Genomic DNA, 25,060 nt, shown 5'->3' with positions numbered 1-25,060 from the left:
CATATGTAAATAAAGGCAGAGAGTGAGTCAGTCTGTTTCATTTACTGTCACCGTTTCTTCTGATTTACTGTGATTTTTTTTTTTTTCTTTTCCACTGGCACTGTGAATGGGATGAAGAAAAACTAATAATGAGGATAATTCGGTGTGATTCTGTCCAGGGAAGGCTTATGTTTAGCGTCCAAGTATTTACTACCCCATTGCCTACAATAATCCACTTGTCTGTCCAGCTGAAGACAAAATAAAATAATTAACAAATTAAAACAGTTACAGGTTTTTGGTTGTTTGTTTTCCTTATAATCGCTGACCAGCTGCTTGAAATTCCTGTGTATACTCACAAATCCGTCCATTGCCCAGGTCTCATCTGTAATCCTGCTCAAGGAGCTGTGGGCCAGTGCTCTCATTTGGTACAGCAAGAGCATTAAACGTGCCTCCTGGCGCTTGTACACTCCTACAAGGTAGAGAATAAGAGGCACGGAGAGAAATGATGTGAATAAAGAGATCAGGCAATGAGTGGGGGAGACTGATAAAAGCAAAAATGAAAAAGAAAGGCAGTGGAGACAGGGAGAAGGAAGAGAAAAGAGAGGAGGGAAATGGTAAAAAGAGATGAGAAAACAGCCGGAGGAGGAGGGATGGGAGGAGACGAGTGACTCTTGAGTGGGCAGTTAGACAGTCAGTCACCACACACTAATACATCCGTCTTTAGAGCCAATAGCTAATTTCCACTCTCATGCATGAGATCATTTGGTGATTGACTGATTGACATGAGGCACCCTCAAAATAAATGGAAGTGACACACAGAGGTAGAAGGAGGAGAGAGGAGGCGGAGAGGAGGAAGTAGAAGATTTATAGATGACTCACCAGAGAGCAGAAACTCCATGCTACTGTCAGTTAAAGTTACATTGACTTTTCCCGTTGTAGCATTAAAGCTAGTGACTGTCAAAGTCATGGGCTGTTTCTGGCCCTTGTAATCATAGGAGCCCTTCCAGACAAAATCAGGAGCAAAGACGTCGTCGGGGACTTTAGGAAAAGGGAAATAAAAGAATACGTTAATACATTACGCCTTCAAAATGATGCTCCAAAAGAGTAAAGCAAAAATCATAGTTAAAGAACACACTGAGGCCAGAATTTCTATTAATTGTAGTGTCAAACATGCATCGTTTTATAGCGACATTAAATCGACATCGCAAATTTAATGCGAGCTGAATGTTTGCACCCACGCTTTATAATGGAAATTAGATATGCAGTGGAATCAACATATCAAACAGCTGATAAAAATCTTTTAATTCAATATGAATAACATCATGTTCCTTATATACTTTGACAATCTCAATTAATGATAATTAAATACATTCTGAAAAGCGATAACTCTGTGAACTCAGCAGAAGTTTTTCAACAGTTTCACACTCATAAAACTTTTTTACAGCACTTTACAGATACAGTCATTATGTAGTGATACCTATTTATTCAGAAATTCACGGTCAGTTCCTGGCATAAAAAGGTAATTTCTGTTAATTAGTACCAGACACACAACTGTATATGATTAACTAGCACTACCTGTTATTTTCTCCCACTATTTTTCAATAATTATAGTTGTAAGAGGCTCAGATTGATCAGGTGGAAGTAGGACTTAGAAGCCAGATAAAATTACTGTGCATTTAATGTAGTCTCTGCTTTATTTGTGTGGCATCGATTCATTGAAGGACAAACACTACAGATATATCAGCTTCTCATTTCTGCTAGACTTCAGCATTTTTACGCAGACATAATGTTTACCATTTTAATAATATTGCGTGGTGTTGCATGGTACTGAGCAAACACTGGCTCATTAGCAGGACACATAAAGTTATGGTTATAAACCAAACAAACAAACAGAGATGTTTGTTTGGCTGCATAGAAATGTTTGCCCAATAATGGCTCAGAGAGAAAAATAAAGTAAAATAAAAAACTAGCCAAAGCTATTTTCAATTAATCCTGCGGGGTTCATAAATGTCTCTACCAAATGTCACAGCTATCAATCCAACTGTTGAACCAGATATGTCAACATGGAGGAGGTGGTGCTAATGGAAAAGTAAGGGATAAACTGAAGTCTGGAGATGGAATTTACCCCAGAATATCTCTGAACATAGTGACAATCTGAAAAGGGCTCTGGAGATATTCAACAGGAGACACTTGGGAAACTATTGACCTTCAGGGCATCACTAAAGTCCCTGGGATTTACCTTTTACACTGTACATTGGTACAGAAATACAGGGCAAACTAAGCAGACTGGGAACCAGACACATCTGCCCGATGGTCTTAGCACCACTTAGAAATAGAAATAAGACAAAGGACCCAGACTAATTCTTAAAGGAGAATTAGTCTGGGTCCTGACTTTGCCAGACTAAGTTTCATTTAAGAATTAGTCTGGGTCATGATTTTGCCAGACTAATTCTCATTTAAGAACTGGTCTAGGTCCTGACTTTGCCAGACTAATTCTCATTTAAGAATTAGTCTGGGTCCTAACTTTCCAGAACAATTCTCATTTAAGAATTAGTCTGGGTCCTGACTTTGCTACACTAATTCTCATTTAAGAATTAGTCTGGGACCTGACTTTGCTAGATTAATTGTCATTTAAGAATTAGTCTGAGTCCTGACTTTGCTAGACTAATTCTCATTTAAATATTAGTCTGGGTCCTAACTTTCCAGACTAAGTCTTATTTAAGAATTACTCTGGGTCTTAACTTTCCAGAACAATTCTCCTTTAAGAATGAGTCTGGGTCCTGACTTTACCAGAACTCATTGAGAATTTGTTTCTCATTTAAGAACTAGTCTGGCAAATTCCGACTACAACCAAAGACGAGTAGCTCCAACTAAGTGGACCAGCAGAAAATTAAAAACAGCAGAATACTGTGATTCAACTTTGAGCAAACTAGACTTTTACTCTTTTTACAGGCTGTGGACACCATGTGATTCTTCTTGTCACGGGGTAGATTTTAAGCCTGGATGCTAATAGTGGGTGTTTCAGAGGTGGGGAGAATATATTATGTGAATGACAGCTTTAATTGCCTTCTGCTGTTGAAATTCTATCAAATGCTACTCAACTGCTGTAATCCGCGGCTCGTTACAGAAGCAACATGGCAGCATTTACAACTGTGATATTTGGGCCCTACTAAAAAACAGCATGAAGTGGGAGCTGCAGAGAGAAGGTGTGTGTTTGCATATTCTGGAGCCTAATTTTCACCTCCTGCTGTTTCGAGACAGAGTTTTTTTTTGAATACATACAGTAGGGAGAGATCATTCTGCCTGTGGTATATTATAGTATATATAGTACCAAGGATCACACATAAGGAATTCTGAGTTTCTGTATTGAGATATAAACCAGAATGTACAACATATATGTACAGCACTAGACACTAAAGTTTCAGCTTCTAAAAAAAAAACAGTGTCACACATTTATAATGACATTCCTTTGCACTTTAGACATTTTTTTCTATTGTTCAGACGGTGACATTTACTGAGTTCATTATGTGTTTTACACCTGGCTTTATTCAAGATCTTTTAAATGCTTCTCAGTGTTTGTCATGGGAACAGAGGTCACTGTAAATGCTGACTTTAGCCTGTAGAAAGCATTTAGTTTGTGTGTGGTGAGAACTGCGTACAAATTTGCTGTATCTGAAGAAAAGAGACAAAAAAATGTGTCTGCTCAGTTCAACCATGCAACAAAAAAAGCTGGAGGTGTAGTTTTTTGCACTTTTGAGCACTACAAGTAATAATTACCTTGTTATGTTGAAATTATGGAGAGCATTAGATGCACATTGCATGTATTTTGAACAATTAATATTTACAAAAAATGTTTTAAAAATGAGTGTCTTGTTATTATTAGGTAAATATCATAACTAACACTGTGAAAGATCAGCTAAAGTATTAAAAATATTATAAACACCAGCATCTATGGTTATACTATTGGGTTCCACGTAGCTTGATTATTTTCATTTCTGCCTTTCAGTAACATCACAGGCCAACGAAAACGGTGCAACAATATTTCCATGTGTTTCTATAATTAAGTCATTAACAGATTTACCTACTCTACATGAGAAAATGGAGCAAAATATTGCACAATGCATTATTGGTAAAATAAATAATGCAATATTTATAGTACAGGCAAAAAGCTTCAGTTTAAAGAATAACATACAGTCGCAGAAAAAAAAAATTATTAGACCATCAAAAGTCATTAAAAACAATGGTTATGCAATCAAGTACTAACTCCTGTGTATATCATGCGACTAAAACAGACAGAAAAGGAAACATGGAATGCCTAAAAGTACTGTATTTGTCAGTACAATGCCATAGCTATTGATGCAAGAAGTGAAGTGATTTTGGTTATTATCAAGAAAACATGGAAAATGGATAGATATCAGCTCTGAAATTAAACTATTATGAGCTATTTCTATTGTTATCATTATATTTGTCCAAACAAATGTCTTTAGTTGTACCAGGAATTAAAATGAACAAGAAATTGAAGAAAACAAGGGGGGGTCTAATAATTATATCTGCGACTGTAATTTACTGTGAGAAAGGATTTTTGCAAAAGAACAAACTGAACTTGTTTCAATTAAGAAACAGGACTGTTCTGTAGCAGATACCAGTGGGAAAAAAAGAAAAGATTTTTAACTTCTGTGGTTGCCAGCTAAATAGCTTATGGAATTCAAAACTCACCATTTATTTTGGGGCTTGGTGTTCCTGGTATGACTTTGACAGGTTTCTCGTGTGATTTGGAACCAGCTGCAAGGGAACGTAAATATGCACATTAAAAAGATAAAATGGTACACAGCAAAGCTTAACAGAAGGAGATGTTGGAAAAGTAAACACTGTTTGATGGTGGATTAAACCTCAAACATTTACAAATGAACACACTGGTTAAACACTTAGCTGAAATTATCTAAACATGGATTTGGCCAACTGTACAATTAGGGATGGGAGTGGAAGCTCAATTCCTTGGAATCATTAGTTTTCTGTTTATCGGCTCCATAGTGTCATCGCACATCAATTCTGTATTTTGTTCTTAAGTGTATGGTTATTTTTCACCAATAATGATGCCACTAGGGCAGTGTTTTTCAACCTTGGGGTCATGAAATTTCTAGTAAATGATAAAAAGACAAAAAACTTACTAATAAAAAATATATGGTGAGTTGACAGAGACAATTCCAATCCATCAAAGACATGACAAACTGTGAAGCTGAAACTGAAGCACTGTGGTTCTGTTTATCTTTCAAATGTTCATTGTGGTCAGTTTCAGATGTTGCAGCTCTTTCATAATTCATAGTTTGAGTTCTTGTTTGTTCAGTATTAATTGTCAGCCTTGTAAATCACAGCTGGACTGACTGTACATAATCCTGACCAAGGAAAATAAAATTCTCCCTTTGTGCAGTAATCTACACCTGGCTTTTCTGCCTCCGTCCACAATAATATACATTATATAGACTAAATGTCATCTAAAATTAACATTTATTTGCAACATAGTACAGCACACTATTACATAATCAAAAACAAATTAAATTTAGCAAAAAAATTTCTCCATTTTGAATGTCTGGGGTCGCCGGAAATGTGTGTTGTTAAAATGGGGTCACGAGACAAAAAACGTTGGGAACCACTGTACTAGAGCTTCTGTTACGAAAAAGGGGGACATATCTCCAACATGCATAAACATTTAGTCACACAACATCTGATTAAACTGCACCAATGGACCGTCTATGATTGGCTGCTAAGTGAAGGGGGAGGTGACTCTGGAGGCGGAGTATCCTCTGTCGCAGCTGCTAACATGAAACTTGTCTAGGTTCTATCAACACTGTTAACATTATGACCGTTTCACTGTGTCAGCCTGCTTTCACTATTGTTTATGAATAATCTTCATGTCCTATAATTACATTTAGATGCAGCTGGTAGCTCTCACACTGCTTTAACTACCCCTTTCATAACCCTTTATAAGTTTTGTTCAAATCGAATGCAAAATGTTAGTGCATATTTGACAATAAAGAGTTAATGCAAACAAAGCCGTCTGCATTATAGTTTATTCCCTAATCTCAATGGGAATTGAACTGATAATGGAACTGGAATCTCTAAATCCTTATCAGTTCCCATCTCTAAGTACAATACATTGAGACAGTGAAATAACAATGTCTCGAGGGGTTCATTTAATGTAACCTGTGGAATGCAAAATGTGTTTCTCCACAATGCAACTTAAAATATGATCTTATCTCAAATGTACACACACTACTTCTTCCATCCCCGCTCCCTCCTACAGGATCATTTTATTTCATACTTCTTCACCCTTCTCCAAGTCACATCCTCTATCATCTGCTCCCAGAGACCTTTGCTGACCACATACCTCTGCAGACAGGCACCTTGCCAGTCCAGCTGCCGTCGGAGCGGCAGACACGGTGCTCTGAACCCCCTGAGAGGAAATAACCTGGCTGACAGGTGTACACCAGAGTGTAACCGTAGGAGGGCAGGTCTAGACCCACGACGTCAGCATTGGCCGGGCTCCGTGGTTGCTTGCAGGAGTGAGCTGGAGAGCGAGCAGAGGGCAGACTTGTTAGTACAGGCACATCCAAATGGAGCAATACACACACACACACACACACAAAGCAATGTATTCACAGAGACAAACAGACAGGAAGATAATTAAGCACTCACTGGAGGGGGATGGGGTCGAAAAAGGAAAAGAACATACATTTTTCAACGGAGCTGAGCGCAAGGAGTCGTTACAGAAGCACATTGATAGTTTTAATATTTCTAACTCTTTGTCTGATATAAACATTGTGAAAGTTGTGGCTTTTGGCTTGTTTTAATTTAGTCCAAATTAGCTTAGGCTTAAAAGAACTGTTGAATGTTTGAAGTCCCACATTTATTTAACTCCAGCCTTGGACTGCTAAAACCTAGTGCATTTCATGTGATTATGCTGTGTCAGAGCTCGTTATAATTCAGCAGAAGCTGTGAAAAAAACCAACAACAGAAAAAAAAAAAAACAGTTGGGTTGTTTTTGTATTTCTGGAATTAATCAAAATTTTCAAGGGCGGGACCAGACCAGAAGGATAACATTGCAAAATAGTGCTGGAGTAAATGCTAATGGGAAATCTTGCAAGAGTGTTTTCCATCATGCGCCTTTGGATGCAAGGTCATAAGCATGTAGACAGAGTAAGACAACAAATACTGACAGTAACAGCATAACAGAACCTGACCTGACAGTCTTAGCTGTATAAATGCTTCCTTCTCTATTAACGAGGTGAGTGATTATATGCTTAATTAGTTTGCTTTGCTTTGTTTGTCTGAAATGCATAACCCAAAAGCTTTGGCTGACTCAGAAGCAAGGCATAAATTATTTTCTGTGTTGGCAAATATGAATTATTTTCATTTTCTCATTTGAGTTGGTTGAAAAATACTTGATAAATAAAAATCAGCAAAGTCTCTACCAAACAAAATTGCATTGCCGATCACGCCACACCTCAAAAACATGAAGGAGTTGAACATTCACAGGGGAGTCAACAATAAAAGTGAAAACAGCAAATAATTTTGCGGTGTGTGGCTTAAACAATATTTTGCCAGCTGTCAAATGGGAATCAGCTGCAGGAGTCACAGAACCAAATCGGTCCTTCATGGCGTCTTAATGACATTAGTGGGAATAAGGTGTGGAGGGGATGCTGGGATTTCAAAACCTCTTTCAAGGTTTTATGAAAGCGCACTTCAAGACATTTTTTTTTTTTTATTAATCTTGCCTGTATTAGACATCCATTTGTCACTGATCTACAAATGTTAAAGCCGTGGGCTGAAAGTAAAGCATCTTCGGTTTCACTTCTTCTTCTTCTAGTGCATCTCAGTGCACATCCAGAATGACTCGATGAATCAATTTTTTATCTATAAATAACTAGATAAATAATTAAATAAACATACTTCTCGCTGTCTGAACACTCGCAAGTCTGTACAACGATTTAAAATGACAAACTGTCAGTGCATGTCCAGGGTGGTTGTAGAGTTTCTAGACCATGAATATAGAAGACACTTACAATGCTGATGAATTGTTGTATCAAAGACATGTCATATCCCCCATCAAGTTCTGTTGACGGTGCCATGTTTACACTTGGAGCAGCACAGCGGGCTATTCTCCAGAGATTACACAAGGCCTCAAAAGACACTCTGTCACACAGCAACATATAATGTTTTTAGTTCAAAGCTGGTGTGTCTGATTGAGGCAGAGAGTGATAGGAAGGAACGAAGACAGACAGACACCGATAGAAGAGGACACACACAGACGGGCCCTGCTGATTGATTTGTCTGCAATAAAAGCTACTGACAGCAACAACACAGCATGGTCAAAAAGGACAAAATAGCTTCTGAAACGTTTATGTTTTGGTTACAGCCCCTGTTTCATGCATAGCATTGGTAACATTCCTTTTGGCAATAATTTGAAAAAAGACCAGCAGCTGTTCTGAGGTCAGTGTGCAGGTTTTGACAATGAAATAGATCTTACACTGGAAAAAATCTGAATCTTATCAAGTGTATTTTTCTCATTTCTCGTCAAAATATCTCATCACACTTGAAATAAGACAGAATCACCTAAAGAGTAACTTTTCAGAGAGATATAAGAACTCATTTTTAGACAATAGATCTTGGAAATCTTTTTTCACGAAATCTTACCGAGATAATTTTCACTTGTTCCACTGGCAGATTTTTTTGTTTGAATTAAGCAAAAAAAATCTTGAATTAATAAAAAAAAATCTGCCAATGGAACAACTGAAAATTATCTTGGTAAGATTTCTTGAAATAAGATTTTCAAGATCTATTGTCTAAAAATAAGTTCTTATATCTCACTGAAAAGTTACTCTTTAGGTGATTCTATCTTATTTTAAGTGTGATGAGATATTTTGACAAGAAATGAGAAAAACACACTGGGTAAGACTTTGATTTTTTTTCCAGTGTAGTTTTAATACTTTACAGAGTGCTGGAGTGAACAGTGTATCTCGTCCTTCCCTCACTGTTACAGATGCAGAAAAGCTCATTCACACCTTTGTCTCCTTAAGGCTCGACTACTATAATTCCCTTCTCTATGGGATCCCCCAGAAACAGCTACACAAACTTCAGTCTATCCAAAACAGTGCTGCCAGAATCTTCACACAAACTCATAAACAGGAACACATCACTCCTGTTCTCCATAACCTCCACTGGCTACCAATCCATTTCAGAATCAATTAGAAGACAGCCCTCATTACCTTCAAATGCATCCATGGAAATGCCCCAGACTACCTCAAGGACCTCCTCACACTTCCTCCAGCCCCACAGCACCAACCAACTTCTCCCCCCCAGGACTAAACTTCGGACCATGGGTGACTGGGCCTTCTCCCTGACCACCTCATAGCGCCACAGTCACTGGACTCTTTCAAAAAGGGACTAAAGACATTCCTGTTTAGACAGGCTTTTTATGGCCCATCATGATGCTTTGTTTTATTCGCTTTGTCTTTTATTCTTGACATAGTATTTTATTTTTTATTGAACTGTCTTCTCTCTGCAGTACTTTGAGATTCCGTTGAATGAAAAGTGCTTGATAAATGCAATTTATTATGATTATTATTATTATTATTATCCATCTTGAATTTTGAGGAAACTGTGGCTACTGAACTTGTCAAAACTAACATTTCCCTGATTGTCAACAGAAATTTGGAAGTGAACGACACTCAAAGTGAACTAGAAAGTAATTGGGGAATTTGTTAAAGTGTATCAGAACTCTAAATCTAATGAAGGTAACATGATTAAACTCCAGTGATACCAAACTCCGACTCACGGCCATTACATCTATTGTGTCGATACAGTTTGGTTTCAGGCGGTGCTGCAGAAATGCTTGGCTTCACTTTAAAATCCAGTTAAGTGGCTTCACAGGTACAGACGACCATTTAATCATAAAGAAAGGTATTTTAGAGGATTTATGGTCCTGTTTTGACCGAGGGTCAGTGCAGGGTGTCAGAACCATAAAAAAAAAAACAGTCAAACTCAAATACATATACATAACCATTGTTTACCCTCATGTATTACAATCCACAAAGGCCACTGGGTGTGAAAAACTTCCTTCTAGGCTGTACGTGTGAAAAATGAGTGGACACATAATGAAATACATCAATGCGCTAAAGAAAAAATATGATTGTTTTTGCAAACATAAATACACTGTCCCTGTAGATAAGGTTCATATGGTGTCAAACATTAACTAATAGTGCAGTTGTATGGATGCACTTCACTGTTAACCCATAAAGACCCAGTGTTACTTTTGTGGAAGTTCCCAAATGAATGATTTATCACCATTTATTATAATATTATCCTCTATATTTAGTGAAAATCACACATTTTTCTGTATTTAATTTATTGATCATGTAGATATTCATAAAAACTCAGATTAAAGTTGAGGGTAATTATATCAGAAATAGAGAAAATTGAAGAATAAGTGACTTTTTCAGTAAAATATATTGTTGAGTGAATATAAACCAAGTGTGTCCATCCACTGTCATTGATCCAACTCCATGGGTTTTACTGGTGAATGTCCAAATGGGTCATATCTGATGACCATGAAAAGATGACAAACTGTATTTTACACCAACTATTTACATGCATTAATAGCTTTAGTAGTTCAGATGTTATTAAACATTTTAGATCAGTAGATGATTTTGGTCGCCAGTTGCTGTTTGGGTCATTATGGGTTAAAATGATGAATTTGTCAGGTGTGTTGCAAAATTGAGTGCCGTTTAAACACCAGTACTAGGATTTGCCTTCCCTTTGCATTCATAATCATATATTTATAAGCCAGCCCAACATATTTAAGTCAATAAATTGTGCTGATAAATATGTTGTGAAAGTAGAGACTACTATATAATGTGAATGTGACTTCTAATGCTAGTATTCAGTAAAGCTCATTGGAAGGCTCTGCACACGTACAGCGAAAACACACGTGATTTTAATTATAATTGTTTATCTGACCTCCTTTTCTGCACCTGTTGGGATGGGACAAATTACACTTCACCTATTTTATTAGCACACATGGAGTCTGGTGACCTTAGAAAAAAAGAAGTGTAGTTATGAAGGGCGTTTGGATGGAAAAAATAAACCATATGCAGTCAAGTTTGGAAGGTGCAGCCCATCAGTCACCGTCTTTAACCCTTTCATGCATGAATTATGAAAAAAAAGCAGGATTTTTTTTAGATTGATTTTATTTCTCAAAATTAGGCTAATGTTGAAATGCATTTTGAATAATTTTTTAAATATGGATTTATTAAGAAGATATTTAACCTCCTGCGATCCTGGAAAGTACAGGTTTTGGCTTTTTTTTTTTAAATGCCTATAATGGAAACATCATGATGCAACAGCTTTTTCAAATACATTTTTTTTTTCAAAATTTCATGGAATGACCATTCTTTTTTTTTGTATAAAGCTATGAAACTCTTCTCCACAAATGTAGACAGTAAACCCATAGTTGGGTCTGAGGAGGTTAGGAGATCACAGAGCAGTCCAAATTCTAAATCTCAGATGATCCTTTTGTTCATTGTAATGCTCAGGGTCTGCAGAGACTGTTCCCATGTGGTTTGGAGAATATTGCCTTTAGAACCCTCTGGAAAGTGAACCAAAAGTATGTGTTCACAAATGTGGACGTCATGCATGAAAGGGTTAATCATATATTTACCTTAAATTCTTTTGTCCTGAATAACATAATAAATGACGTGACTGTAAGAATGCATTTGTAAATGTCCAAGTTTTAGAGACTGATTGCCATCATTTTTTCCATTTTAATTTCACTAGTCGCGATGATAAAATCAGAGTAAAAGAAAATCAATACATTTTTAAGCCGCCACCAGAGGTTGTGGATCAGAGCCAGAGAGCAGCTCCCAAAACACCGCAACCTCAGCAGAGACAGACAAACCTGGCAAAGAAAGTGCACCTGCTGAACAGGGCAAGTCAGAAAAGTTAAAAACTCCTTGTGCCTCCAAATAAAATCCAGCTGGCTGTCAAGCTGCAACTTTACCGGGTGACTTTACAACAAACCAAAAACTGTACAATATGTCATTTCATGCCTGCTCTATAGGAAGGTTCATTTCTACATAGGCCATGCTCATTTTCTACTATAAGCTGCTAGTTCATACAAACTGAAGCATCTATTAACCCTCAACACAAATACCAACAGGTTAAAATTATACTGTTTTCACTCAGGGAAGCAGGGTTTACAAAAGCAATTAACCTATAATTTTTTGCTGTACATTGCCCGTCAGTAACGTGGAGCAAATCAGGGCTAATATATTTAAGCCTCTTTCATGCAGCATCAAAGAAATCTTCACTTGTATTTCCATTACAATGTAAGCTACATTATTATTCATTAAGGGTATTCAGGAGACCTTTTGGGAGCGCACGTTTAAAAACTTGAAAGTGACTTTAGGAAATATAATTGAAAGGTTATAGGTTGAACCTCATGTTTTATCTTGCACCTTTGTGGACTTATCATATATACTGGTGTTCCCCCTCCAAAGCTACTGTTCTCAGTGGGAATTTGGCAGCCGTGCATGCAACCTTGAAAAGAATGACCCTCGATATGATCCTGTACGGGTCCGTGAATCAAACGTTCTACTTAGTTTCAGCCATTCATCCACATACAGATACTCCTCCTGAACGGACACAGCAGTCACAAAACTGTCCAGTGAACAGACTGTTTTTTCGATATAAAGAAATATGTAGGTGTTGTTGTGTGGAGTTTATATATTATATAATTCTGTTTAAGGTAAACTTTGACTGCTTGTCACTGTTAAGAGACCTGTCACAGTGCTGGCAATAAATGCCATTATGGAGTCAGGAGATGGACAAGCTACTGAATCATTCCTTAGTGAGATGGATGATGTAGTCAACACTTTGCATATACAGGAGGATCAAAAAAGGCAGAAGAGCTGTCAGCTGACAAAAGTATAGTGTGGGAGTGCTTTTAAGGATGTTTCCACTTCTTTTAAGATATAGTTTTAGATCATTTAATACAGAAAATATACTTTGTGAATAATGCTACGCAATAGACTGTTGTTTTTTCTTTAAGTAACATAAACAATCGCAGGCTTTATATCAACGGTTCCAATGACTGAAAATGAAAATTACAAACACTTCACAGTATAACACAATATAATTGAACAGCACTCTACAAGTACAGCCTCTAAAAAGGTTAATCAACACATCTCGAAAACACAAAAACATAATAACCTCAGAAGAGGTGGATTTTATCACAGGGGATTTTGTTAATACTATCCAATGAGCTGGTACAACACAAAGACAGCAAGGCCATATTAAAGGCTACACATGGACAACAAAACCTCTGTCCACTTAAACTCACCTATACACACAAAAAACAAAGTGCTGCAGACTACATCAGGCATTGAATGGAGGGTAGGTGTTACGGCGTTTTTGCCTCCTCAGCACAAATATCTTCAAATGGGTGATCAATCTGGATGTAGTTAAGCAATCACGATGGCAAAACACCCCTTTAATCTCCGTTGCATCAGCTCAAGTATTTAGTTTACAAAGTGTGGTGTAAAATGCAGACTATGGTAGGATTTAAAGTGAGAGTATTCCCATGACACATTATCCTCTTGCTGAGAAGAGACTCCACAAACCACTGTATTACATGACAGTTTAGAAAAAGAAAAAAAAAAAAAAAGCACTTGGTGAGGTAAAGCAAGTGGACTAGCTCTTGTTTGGTGTTGGTCGACAGTTCATGTAGTTCAAACAGAATGATAGTAATCACAGTCAACATCAGCCTGTTAAAATGACTGGGGTGGCAGACTGATTGAGGTGTTGGCAGCAATCTACTCAGGGGTCAAAGGTCACAGTGGGAACGAGGGAGCAGATAAAGAGAGGGAGGAGGAACAGAGCAAGTAGCAAGCAACGGGGATAAAATCAGTGACAGTGAATGCAAAAAGGTGGGTAATGAAAAACAGAGGCGTGACAGTGGGATACGGTGAAGGAAGTGTACTCACGGATACAGGTGGGCTGGATACCGGTCCAGGTGAGATCTTGCAAACAGAGCCGAGTTGTGGAACCCTGCAGTAGGTGTCCCTGTTGGCACTGGAAGTCTATTCTGCTGCCCACCTGGACGCAAACAGACAGCACACAAAGCAGAAAGAGTCAATACACTGATGCAAATGCCAATAGGCTCCCAGCATCAAATCTAAAGAGCTTGGAAAAGATACTGCACACTAAAGTTTTTTTTTTTTTTTTCTTTTTTTAATGATTATCTGTAGTGTGTGGAGGCAGACGGAGACTATTCCTCGAGGCGATGGCTCATGTTTGTGTTCTCGAGTGTTATACAGACATTAGGAAGTGAGGGCTTGACTTTTTGGTTAAAAAAAAAAACCCAAAAAAAACCCCTCAAAATATTTTCTGTTCGCTTAATAAATGACTTTCATTTTCAGCGGTCGTCCCAGTCGACTGTTTAACGACACCACCGATGCGGAGATTTCTCATTCAGTGGTGTTGAGTCATTGGTGAAGTCGTTTAGTAATGCAGAAATGCACGGCTACAGACATTACAAGCAGTGATCCAAATAATAAGCTGCTTCTGGTTTCATTTGGGACAATTTCATATCAGATATTCTGCTGAATGTTGGGGAGAAATTGTTTGCACTTAACTTGTAAGTGACACTCTAAAGGCAACAGGGAAGAAATAAAATGATATACAGTACGCTAGCTGAAAAACATCTCAGGGGAGCCACACACCAACGGTCATATCCATTTCTTTGACTGTGATGCATTTTAACATCACTCCTTTCACACACACAAAGAGCATATATTACATACATAATTGATATATAGACTGTATGAACCCTGTCTTTTCATTCTGGTAGAGAAAAGCAGGTGGTTTTCTTCTTTGCAGCCTCTTGGGATGAATATGTACTGTACATACTTCACCCTAGCAGCCTCATAACATCATCCAAAGGAATAAATGATGACTCTACCTGAAATATCTGTTGCAAACTGCCCATCTGAAAGTGATCTAAGTAGGTAGTCTGACTAACATAAAGTAGTCTGTTGGAATAATCCTGCCTCTGCTTCCTCTATGAGTGTTAATATCCCCCTTGCTACATCGAGCTCAAACCTCCAAGCTAGCAAATACACAGTGAACAGTGCAAGTTTTGATGTAAATCTGGATTGTGCAATTGGACAGGCATGCTTGGGTCCTTGCAGGGATTTTAATGTGTCCTTTCAAGCAACCCCCCCTTCCAATACTCTTCGCAAAGTCACGTTGTTGGATCCTTGGCTCAGCACCACTCCAGATGATTGTGATTGGTTTAAAGAGTGTAATAGTTCAGACACAACTTTCTCTGGCACTTGCACAGTACTAAAATGAAGTGCAAAGAGAAGTCTGTCTATGCAAGGTTCAGCATAGTAGAGGTGAAACTTTCAATCCTGCTTTTGTACATGCTTCAAAGGTACAAAGAGCCAGGCTGCTTCAAAAATGGATTCATTGGCAGAGTCTAGAACACAGTCAAGTGAAAACTATATCGTACTGCACACACTATATATGTTGTGCTTGTCAAATACATAGTAAGTTATATAGGCCTGGCCGAGCGAAAGTGAACATAAGGGTCAATTTCCTTTTTCTCTGAAACAATATTTTTGATTACTCAGCATGAGAGACATATATCTCTAGTTTCTAAAAATGTGTCTACTTTGTACCTGAATTACAACTGGATATATAAGAAAATATATGAAAATATAGTATAAATTCAGAACGGTAAATGTTGTAAATGAATGTATACAGTACAAATTCAGAATGTAAACAGAAATGCGTAAATAAATATGTTGAAAATACATGCCTGTGTCTAATCTTGTATTTCATAATAATCAAATACTATAATGATTTTGAATGTTAGGCTATTTATTATAAAAAAAAAACAGCAGAAAGATGTGTATTAATTAAATATAGTAATGAATATGTCATCAAAGACTGATCATTTTATCAGTATGTTAATAAAATCTTTGATTATTTTTATGGTGCATGACACTGAACAAACAGCTCATTCTGTTAGTTTTTTGGATTCTCACTCTGTTACCATAAATTAATGTCTTTTAAAACTAACTATTTTTCCTCACTCCGTTACTTTGTTAATGATGATAAATTCATGTTTTTATTAAATATTTGGCTATTATTCCTTAATGGCATGTTAAAATACTTGCTTAGACCTACAATTTGAGCTATTATGGTTGCTGCTAAATTTCTTTTCAAAAACAGATAGGGAATGATTAGTATGCTTGGCCGGGCCCATAGACATTATACTGTTTCTCATATTGGTTAAATTTCACCCTCTTGTTCATATTATGAATAGAAAGAGATTCAATTTCAAATATTAAGTCACAGTGCTTATTGTAAAAATGTGGATTTGCAGGATCTATTTGCACAAGAGCATTACGATTCAAAACAGCAGTGAGTAGATCCAGCTCATCTAACTTACCTGCTTGTGTCTGAAATAAATTTGTAGGGAATAATTCAGTTCAGAGACACCAACACAATCCATTAAATACTCCCACATAGTTTCACATAGTTTCTGCTCATTTTACCTTAAAGCCTGTTGTGTAATTCATGAAGCCGTGCTCAGGTGTCCCTGGATTTTCACAGGTGGTTCTTGTGGGCTCTGGAACAAGAAATCATTGTCATGATGAGCAAAAGAACTGCAGAAGAATAAAAATGAGACTGTGACACAGGGGCAATTACCAATAATGACAAAGCAATTTCTCTCTGGTGTACAATGTACTACAGGACAATTACTGGAATGGAATGGTAGCATGAGCAAAATTACTTGTAATACCTTTAATATTTGGAAGCACAAGCTGAAACTGACACCTATTTATTGGATTAGCAAAATCAAAGTATTTTGGTTGGGTACCTATGCATCGAGGCTGAGATCCACTCCACGCGCCGTCATCCTGGCAGATGCGTGTTGTTGATCCCACCAGGATGTGGGGCGGATTACAGCTGAACGTCACCTCGGATTTGAAGATGAAACTGCGTCCTTCTCTCCGTCCTTTGGCAGGCATACCAGGGTCTCCACAGAACTTGGCTGCAGGGACAGAACTGTGCCTTAGTGCTGATGTGAAAAAAAACCGAGGGCCAACAAGTCTAACAAAGATGTCACGCAATTTCCTCTGAGAGCAGTCTTGCACTTTTCCTGAAATTAATCCCAGCCCTGTTGCTCTATTGATCTGTCATTTTTACACTTGTATGCTTTGCACTCTAACAACACTTAAATACGGCAGCAACTTCACATTTAATCCAAAATAAGATGTGTAGGCTACTGCTTTTACCCACAGAAGATCAGATCATTGTGAAGACTGTCTACAGTGATTTCCAACGCTGCTGTGGGTATTGCTGCTTTTATGTATTCCTTGTCCTTCCATATGATGTGGACTGAATAATTTAAACCGCACTGACATTATGAGTCCTGCACGCATTTTATTGTATGTGGGACGATGGGTTGACATCCTTGTCTCAGGATAAATTAGTCTGTCTAATCATTTTTTGTTTCCTACAATTAACCTTCCTGGTGAGTGGTTACAATAGCTATGTGTGCCTGAGCGTTCATCTTGGCAGTAAAAACGGAATGAGGGAGGTCATGGCATTCAATTTTAGATCAAAACAATTAGCAAGTGAAATATTATGAATATTATTTTTCTGACAAAGCCTTGAGGTTAACACAACCGCAGCCATCTGCCACCACTGTTGCTCTCCAATGCTTTTGTATGTCTCCTTTTAACGGCACTTCAGCCTCGGCAGATGAAACCCATCGGATTATCACTGCGGCTCCTCCACTTCCTTGCCTGTGGACATCTAATCAAATTGACTGGAATAATTTAGACTGAGTGGTTTTGATGGGTAGAGAAGTTAGCCATTTTACAGCCCACCGATGCCCTTCCCTCCATCTATCTTTACAGGATACGTTCATCCATCAGGTCACTATAACCATTCTGATCAGTAGAAGTTTCTTAGTTGCTGAAGGAGGTTCAGATATTCTCAGAGTGAGAGAGAGCAAATGTGAAGATGAGTCATAGCATTCAGTCACGCAGCCAGAGCACTGCGGGATCAGGCCAATAATAAGACAGGCTGCTTCTCCAGACCTGACATATGCTGCTGTGTGGAGGTCTGGAGACAGAGATAAGTTCTAGCCTGCTCTCTCCCTAGATGTCAGGAACCAACAGGGGCTTCCCACAACCAATCCCTGACATAATAGATATCTAGTAAGAGCGGAGATTAGAATCCACCCCATGCATGAATGGCTGAATAAAGCCATTACTGCAAATACTGTTATCTTAGAAACAAATCCTTGTTCTCTGAGACATATCTTCTGCTAGAAAATGTTTGCCACACTATAGGTCCCATCTGAAAACAATTCATTGTGAGTTTCAACAAGGTGGGAATCCGGTATTTTGATTTTGTTTGTTGACAACAAATAAAGATGCAAATGTGTTGTTGAACCTGAAAACAATTCGTGTCACTTCTCAAATACCACAGCATGCCTTAGCATTCTGAAGGCATTTTTTAGGGGGCTGACAATACAGACCAAACAGGTGACATGCACATCAGTCATACGTATCAAGCCACAGGGAAATAATGTACTGTTTTATGGATATATAAGAGAAGTGGCCCCGGGCCAAACCAAGCTCAGCATATTTAATGTGCCTGTGTGTGTATGAGTGAGGGGGAGAGAGAGAGACTAGTCAAAGTTTTTCTCACTCTGTCTTAAAGCCTCCCCCCTTTCCTTGATGAATTATCAATGCTTTGAAGTAATCAGTATGCAGAGGCCGGATTCAAAGTTGAGATCACAGTCTCATCCCTGCAGACACATGAACTTGCATTCTCACAGAGATTTATGGTACTTGCTCCCTTTTCTCATGTGGTAAGAAGAAATGAATATGGATCTTAATTTTGTTTGGTTACACATGATTACAAATGTAGGGATTTTAGGAATTCAGGAGCCTCATTTGCTTTTGCAACACAGCTGAGCTATATTTAAACCAAAAGTGCCGAGTATAAATTACAGTCGGATTTCTTAATCATGCTTCTCTATGTCTAACGAACAGAAAGGCTGTGGCTTTAATATTCTGTTTATTATTATTCAATCTTTAATTTGCAGCAGATGCGTATGATGGAGCAAAAGGGATCATTTATCGTGCTGAGTTTATGACTTGAATCTAATGTTCTGACGCATACTAAAGCGTCTTTAGAATTGTATCTCCGACTGTGGTACAAAACCTTTCTTGACCTCTTCCAGAAGCTTCTTGAGCTTCATCACAAATGGATGTTTTTGTAGAAATTGTGCTGAATATGTAATGGTCAGTACAGTATCTCCACTGACTAAGAATTTACCACCTAATAATGACTTCACGATATGAGACTGTGGTAGATACTGCTGCACTGACATTTTAATGCATAGATAATAGCCTTTTTACACCAAATATGATCAGCACTTTCTTGCCTGTTGTTCTCATTTTGCAGAGCCATTTATTTGCTTTAGCAAAAGCTCAGTGATTTATCACAGACCTGCTTCTTCCACAGGAGGATAGCTAAAGCAGCATGTTTAAGATTCTTTACTTAAGCCGGTTATTGATCACAATAACAGACAGCTATAGCACATACCTTTCAGTTTGTGTCAAACTGCACTTAGCATTGACACCTTCTATTTCTAGGTCATACATCATAGAGGTATTAAATGTAATTACACCATCAAAAACAATTCTATGCCTGGAAACATTAAGCACGAATGTCACATCACGGAACATAAAGGTTACATGCTCAGATAGCTGCAGGAGGCCGTTTTGGAGGTGCCAGTGTGGAAAAATGGTTGTAGTGTGTTGGGGGATGACAGCCATCATAATTGCAGTAGACGGCGAGTAGACATGGTACATTTACCATGTGGAACCATATCCATTTTATGACCAGATGACATTTGTTACCCATCACAATAACTGAGGGCCAGAAAGCAGAGATACCAGCACAGCTCAATAAAAACAGGTATTTGGTGACTGGCTAAAGTGAATATATCTGGCGCCAACAAGCCAATGCACCCTTTACAGTTCAACAGGATATAAATTCAATTACATTTTGCACATAGTCTTTCATAAATTTCAATAAATGACTGCAATATGATCGTTTAGAAGAGAAAAGAGCTTCTGCACAGAGCACCGTGCTTGTAGCTGTATGGTCACAAACAACAGCAGTCTATCAGCTGGATTTCAGATGCTAAATACGCAAATGGGACCATGTTTGACGGACTGAATATGACTGAATATGGCCATGAGCGCAAAACTCAACCTCATTAGAATCAATGAAAGGAGCACAGAAGGGAATATCATTTTTAAAAGTGGGCCCAGGGGTTAGAGACAGATTTTTATCATAATCCAACATGTGGTACAAAATACTGCAAACCATCTTATTACCATTTAACCTTAAGTCAGAATGTTGTATGTACCTTTAGTGCATGCAGATGATGAAAACAACACTGAATAGCAAAGATTTTCTGCATAAGCCAGCTGCAACAATCAGCCGGGGTCATGTAAATGCAGTATATTAACAATCAAAACAAAAGAACTGCCTACACTTGCCAGATGAAGTGATGACGCTTTTAGTGCTGCAGCAGTCACAAACAAACAGCACATCTTTCAACGCTTTGTGAAAATGTTTTTAGTGGCCTCTGATTTTTTTTTTTTCTCCGTCATTCACATTCAAGGAGAAACAAACACATGTAAGTACTTCAATCTCCTTGATATTTCATTTCTGTCTGATATAATCAAAGAAGGATCCTGATGACGCTGAGACACTCTGGAGCAGTCATGCTTCCCCCGGGTTATTATTATGCTCCCAAAGCTGATTTTGAGCATGTCTTAATGTAATAAAGAACATCAGACATCCTACTTGTAACTCCACTCAGATCATCATGTTCATCATCAACATTGTATCTTTGACTCTAGTGCTGAGGTCAAAATACTTTTCATTTAGTCAAAATGTAAAATGGAGGTTACCTCATCAGTTTACAATGAAATAATTGTGAATCCTTCGAGAATATGTTGAGTATAATGCTGTTCATTTCCTCTTTAAAAATACAGGACGTATATTGTATATATGACAAAACTAGAAAATAAGCCCGTGGAGTGTGTGTTATATTCAGCAGCATGAATATACAATTTATACACATATACAGTTCTGTGCAAAAGTCTTAGGTCACCTTTAGTTTGTTGTTTTCACAGGGTTGAGATGAGCTCCACATTCATTTGTCAGTTTCTTTTTCTCAGATACAAGAAAATACAGATAAAAGGTGTATAGTTTCACTAACACACACACAAAAAAAATCTGAATTCAATTCCTTCTATTGTCTAAAGTCACTATTTAATGCAGCCTGTATTCCTGTGAAAAAAGCTGCCCAGAATAAGAAATGTCTACATGTGTGGAATGGAACATATCAGATATCAGCATACTAATGCAGTAATCTAATATTGTCTGGAGAACAGAGAGGTAAAGACAAGCTAAGTGCAGGTGAAGGTTGGGTTTAGGTTAGTTGTAGAACCTATTTTCTTCCTGAAATGTATGGTATTTGCTGAACATATTTCCTCTATATTCTTGTTGTATCTTAATACAGAGACAGACAATTGCATATATGTGGTTATGAAAACTTTGCCATCGATCTCATAGTGGCATAGTACTGTACAGTCATGGAAAAAATAATTAGACTACTCTTGTTTTCTTCAATTTCTTCTTCATTTTAATGCCTGGTACAATTAAAGGTACATTTGTTTGGGCAAATACAATGATAACAACAAAAATAGCTCATAAGAGTTTAATTTCAGAGCTGATTTCTATCTATTTTCCATGTTTACTTGATAAAAAACAAAATCACTTCAGTTCTTACATCAATATCTATGGCATTGTACTGACAAAAACAGTGCTTTTAGGTATTCAATGTTTTCTTTTCTGTCTGTTTTAGTCACATGATACACACAGGAGTTAGTACTTGATTGCATAACCATTGTTTTTGATGACTTTTGATGGTCTTATATTTTTTTCTGTGACTGTAAGTCAGATATAAGCATACTAATGCAGTAAATCTAATATTGTCTGAGAAAATGAGGTACAGAAATATTAAATGCGGGTGAAGGTTGGGCTTAGGTTAGTTGCAGAACCTATTTTCTTCCTGAAATGTACGGTATTTGCTGAATGTATTTCCTGTATATCCTGGTTGTGTCTTAATACAGACTGACAATTGCATATATGTGGTTATGAGAACTTTGCCATTGATCTCATAGTGGCATAGTACTGTATATATACACACCACCATGCACACATCCATACAAATATATATAGATGCACAGACATATATGTATTCAAACATAGATACATATGCACACATACACATATATGTAAAAGAAAGAATGAAGGTCAGCATCGTCACCAATATCATAGGTATACAAGCAGAGAAGAGACTGAAAATGTATAATTTAATAATAATTATTCTCAGTGAGGGGGCTGCTTCAAAATATGATGCTCCATTTTCACAGTTTCACATGTTTTAATCAATAAAAGATGCTTTATTGTTAAGAATGACGGACTGTTCACAAAAAAAAAGATGTGGATGTTGTAACTATAAGCAATACTGATACTCCCTGTTGGGCAGTTTTAGTGTAAGGTTGTCTAATTCCATTTGGATTGTATTTCAGCCATCCCACCCAGTCTCTGATGTTAAATTCCTTGATCTAGTCGTGTCACCCCTTAACTCAAGATAACTGCTTGCCTTAGAGAAAACAACCACTGAGTGTAAGAAAAAAGGCCAAAGACCTTTGTGCAATGTTATGACTTTGCCTGATTGGATCATTCTCGGTTTTCCACAGACATTTCATGGCTAGTAGAAATGCTGATTATTTTATCATGGCACAAAGGGAAGCAAAATCTCTAATTTAGACTTTGAGTATATGGGTGTCTGATCCAAAACGAAAATGTGGTTTTGATTTATTACCAAGCAGACCCATATTTTCATGAGTAAAATGATGTATGTGTCATGCAAGATATAAATGCATAATTATGTTATTTCTGAACGCATTATTAGTACCTCCAAATGACTTGCCAAACATTCCCCTATAAACTGGATGAACTATGTGTTCAGTGCACACACACACACAACACCAATAGAGACGCGTATAGTAATATATGTGTGAGCTTAAGTCAAATACATTCATAAGAGATGACAGAGTGTTTCTTTGCCAAGGCTGAGTGTTTGTTTTTTTTTTTTTTTTTCATTTTTCATTTCAATCGTACTGATATGAGTATGAAAAGGACATGTTGTATTAATAATGTAAGCACTGATCTACCCACATACTCAGATGAATAAGACAAGCAATAGGTCTCCAGACTTTAATAATGAGGCCAAAGTATCCTGACATATTTTAATGATGACAGAAATGTCTATTGTTAGAGAACTATAATTATCGTTATGATAGGTATAAATGTATGACTCACGCAAGCACTGTGGCAGATCTCCGGTCCACGTCCCATTTCCTGTGCAGGTGAGCACAGCGGGGAAGGAGAGCTCGTAGCCTGGAAGACAGCTGTAGCTCACACTGGTACCCCACTCCAGGACGGAGCCCTCCAGGAGGCCATTGGGGATGGGTGGGGGTGTCGGACATGTGACCACTGTGGAGAAAGCGAGGACACAATCAAAGACAGGCTTATCAGATCAGTGAATACATAATAATAGAGTCTGTGTCAGAACGAGAATCAGAAGGAGGGTAGGGCTGAGACTTCAAGGAGGGCTTTATAATCGAATAGAACTGTGAGGCTGGGGAGCACTCTGTACTTGTAAGGCAACACAGAAGCATCTATGTTTTGTTTTGTATGAAGTTAACACACTGAGAAGACGCAGCTTTTTATATTACCTCATGTATACTATACATGTGCACTATATGCTCTAGTGTCCCTGTATAATGCACTATTGTTTTTCTATACTTGCACTAATGTTATGTTTACTGTTTAATCTCATACTATTTATACAGTTTTGTAAAAATTCATGTTCTGTATTCTATGCTTTTTTTATACATACACAGTCGCGGAAAAATTTTTTAAACCACCCATCGATTTCTGCAATTTCTTGTTCACTTTAATGCCTGGTGCAACTAAAGGTACATTTGTTTGGACAAATATAATAATAACAACAAAATAGCTCATGAGAGTTCAATTTAACCCATAAAGACGCAAACATCCACTCATCTAAAATGTTTAATACCTGTTGATCCACTAATCCTATCAATACATGTAAATAATTGGTGTAAAATGGAGTTTGTCATCTTTTCATGGTCATCAGATATGACCCATTTGGACATTCAGAGGCTCTGTAGTTACCGTGGAAACACCGTCATCTTCTACAACATTTATTAACCAGTAAAACCCATGGAGTTGGATTAATGACAGTGGATGGACACACTTAGTTTATGTTCAGGTATTCATATCTTTACTGAAAAAGTCACTTTTTCTTCAGTTTTTTTCTGTTTCTGATAAAATACCTTTTGAATTTACTCTGAGTTTTTGTGAACATCTACATGATCTGTAAATTAAATATAAGAAAGTACATGATTTACACAGAAAAATGCAAAATACATAGGATAATATTATCATAAATGGTGATAAATCACTTAAAAATGGTTAAATATAAAGAAAAAATCATTTGGGAATTGCCACAAAAGTAGTACTGGGTCTTTATGGGCTAAGAGCTGATATTTAACCATTTTCCATGTTTTCTTGATAATAACCAAAATCACTTCAGTTCTTACATTAAAATCTATGGCATTGTACTGCCGAAAACAGCGCTTTTAGACATTCCATGATTTCTTTTCTGTCTGTTTTAGTAAAATGATACACACAGGAGTTAGTACTTGATTGCATAACCATTGTTTTTGATGACTTTTGATGGTCTAATAATTTTTTCTGCGACTGTACTTATTCTAAAACATGCAAGAGCTAAGGTTAAGCCAGACTCATGTTCGTTGTT

The 25,060-nt window shown here is 37.4% G+C and overlaps 1 protein-coding gene across 1 annotated transcript in view; it reads right to left on the bottom strand.

The window, feature by feature from the left end:
- Positions 1-25,060, bottom strand: part of LOC115435868 (CUB and sushi domain-containing protein 3-like) — a 296,702-nt gene that overhangs the window by 5,720 nt on the left and 265,922 nt on the right. Inside the window, 8 exon segments of the mRNA XM_030158480.1 lie at positions 336-448; positions 859-1,017; positions 4,696-4,761; positions 6,365-6,544; positions 14,016-14,127; positions 16,596-16,669; positions 16,922-17,095; positions 23,536-23,709. Coding sequence (XP_030014340.1) covers positions 336-448; positions 859-1,017; positions 4,696-4,761; positions 6,365-6,544; positions 14,016-14,127; positions 16,596-16,669; positions 16,922-17,095; positions 23,536-23,709 — 1,052 coding nt within the window.

The sequence above is a fragment of the Sphaeramia orbicularis genome, chromosome 16 (assembly GCF_902148855.1).
Source record: "Sphaeramia orbicularis chromosome 16, fSphaOr1.1, whole genome shotgun sequence".
Lineage (NCBI taxonomy): Eukaryota > Metazoa > Chordata > Actinopteri > Kurtiformes > Apogonidae > Sphaeramia > Sphaeramia orbicularis.
The sequence above is the reverse complement of the archived record's forward strand: the minus strand, read 5'-3'. Positions and strand labels throughout refer to the sequence as shown.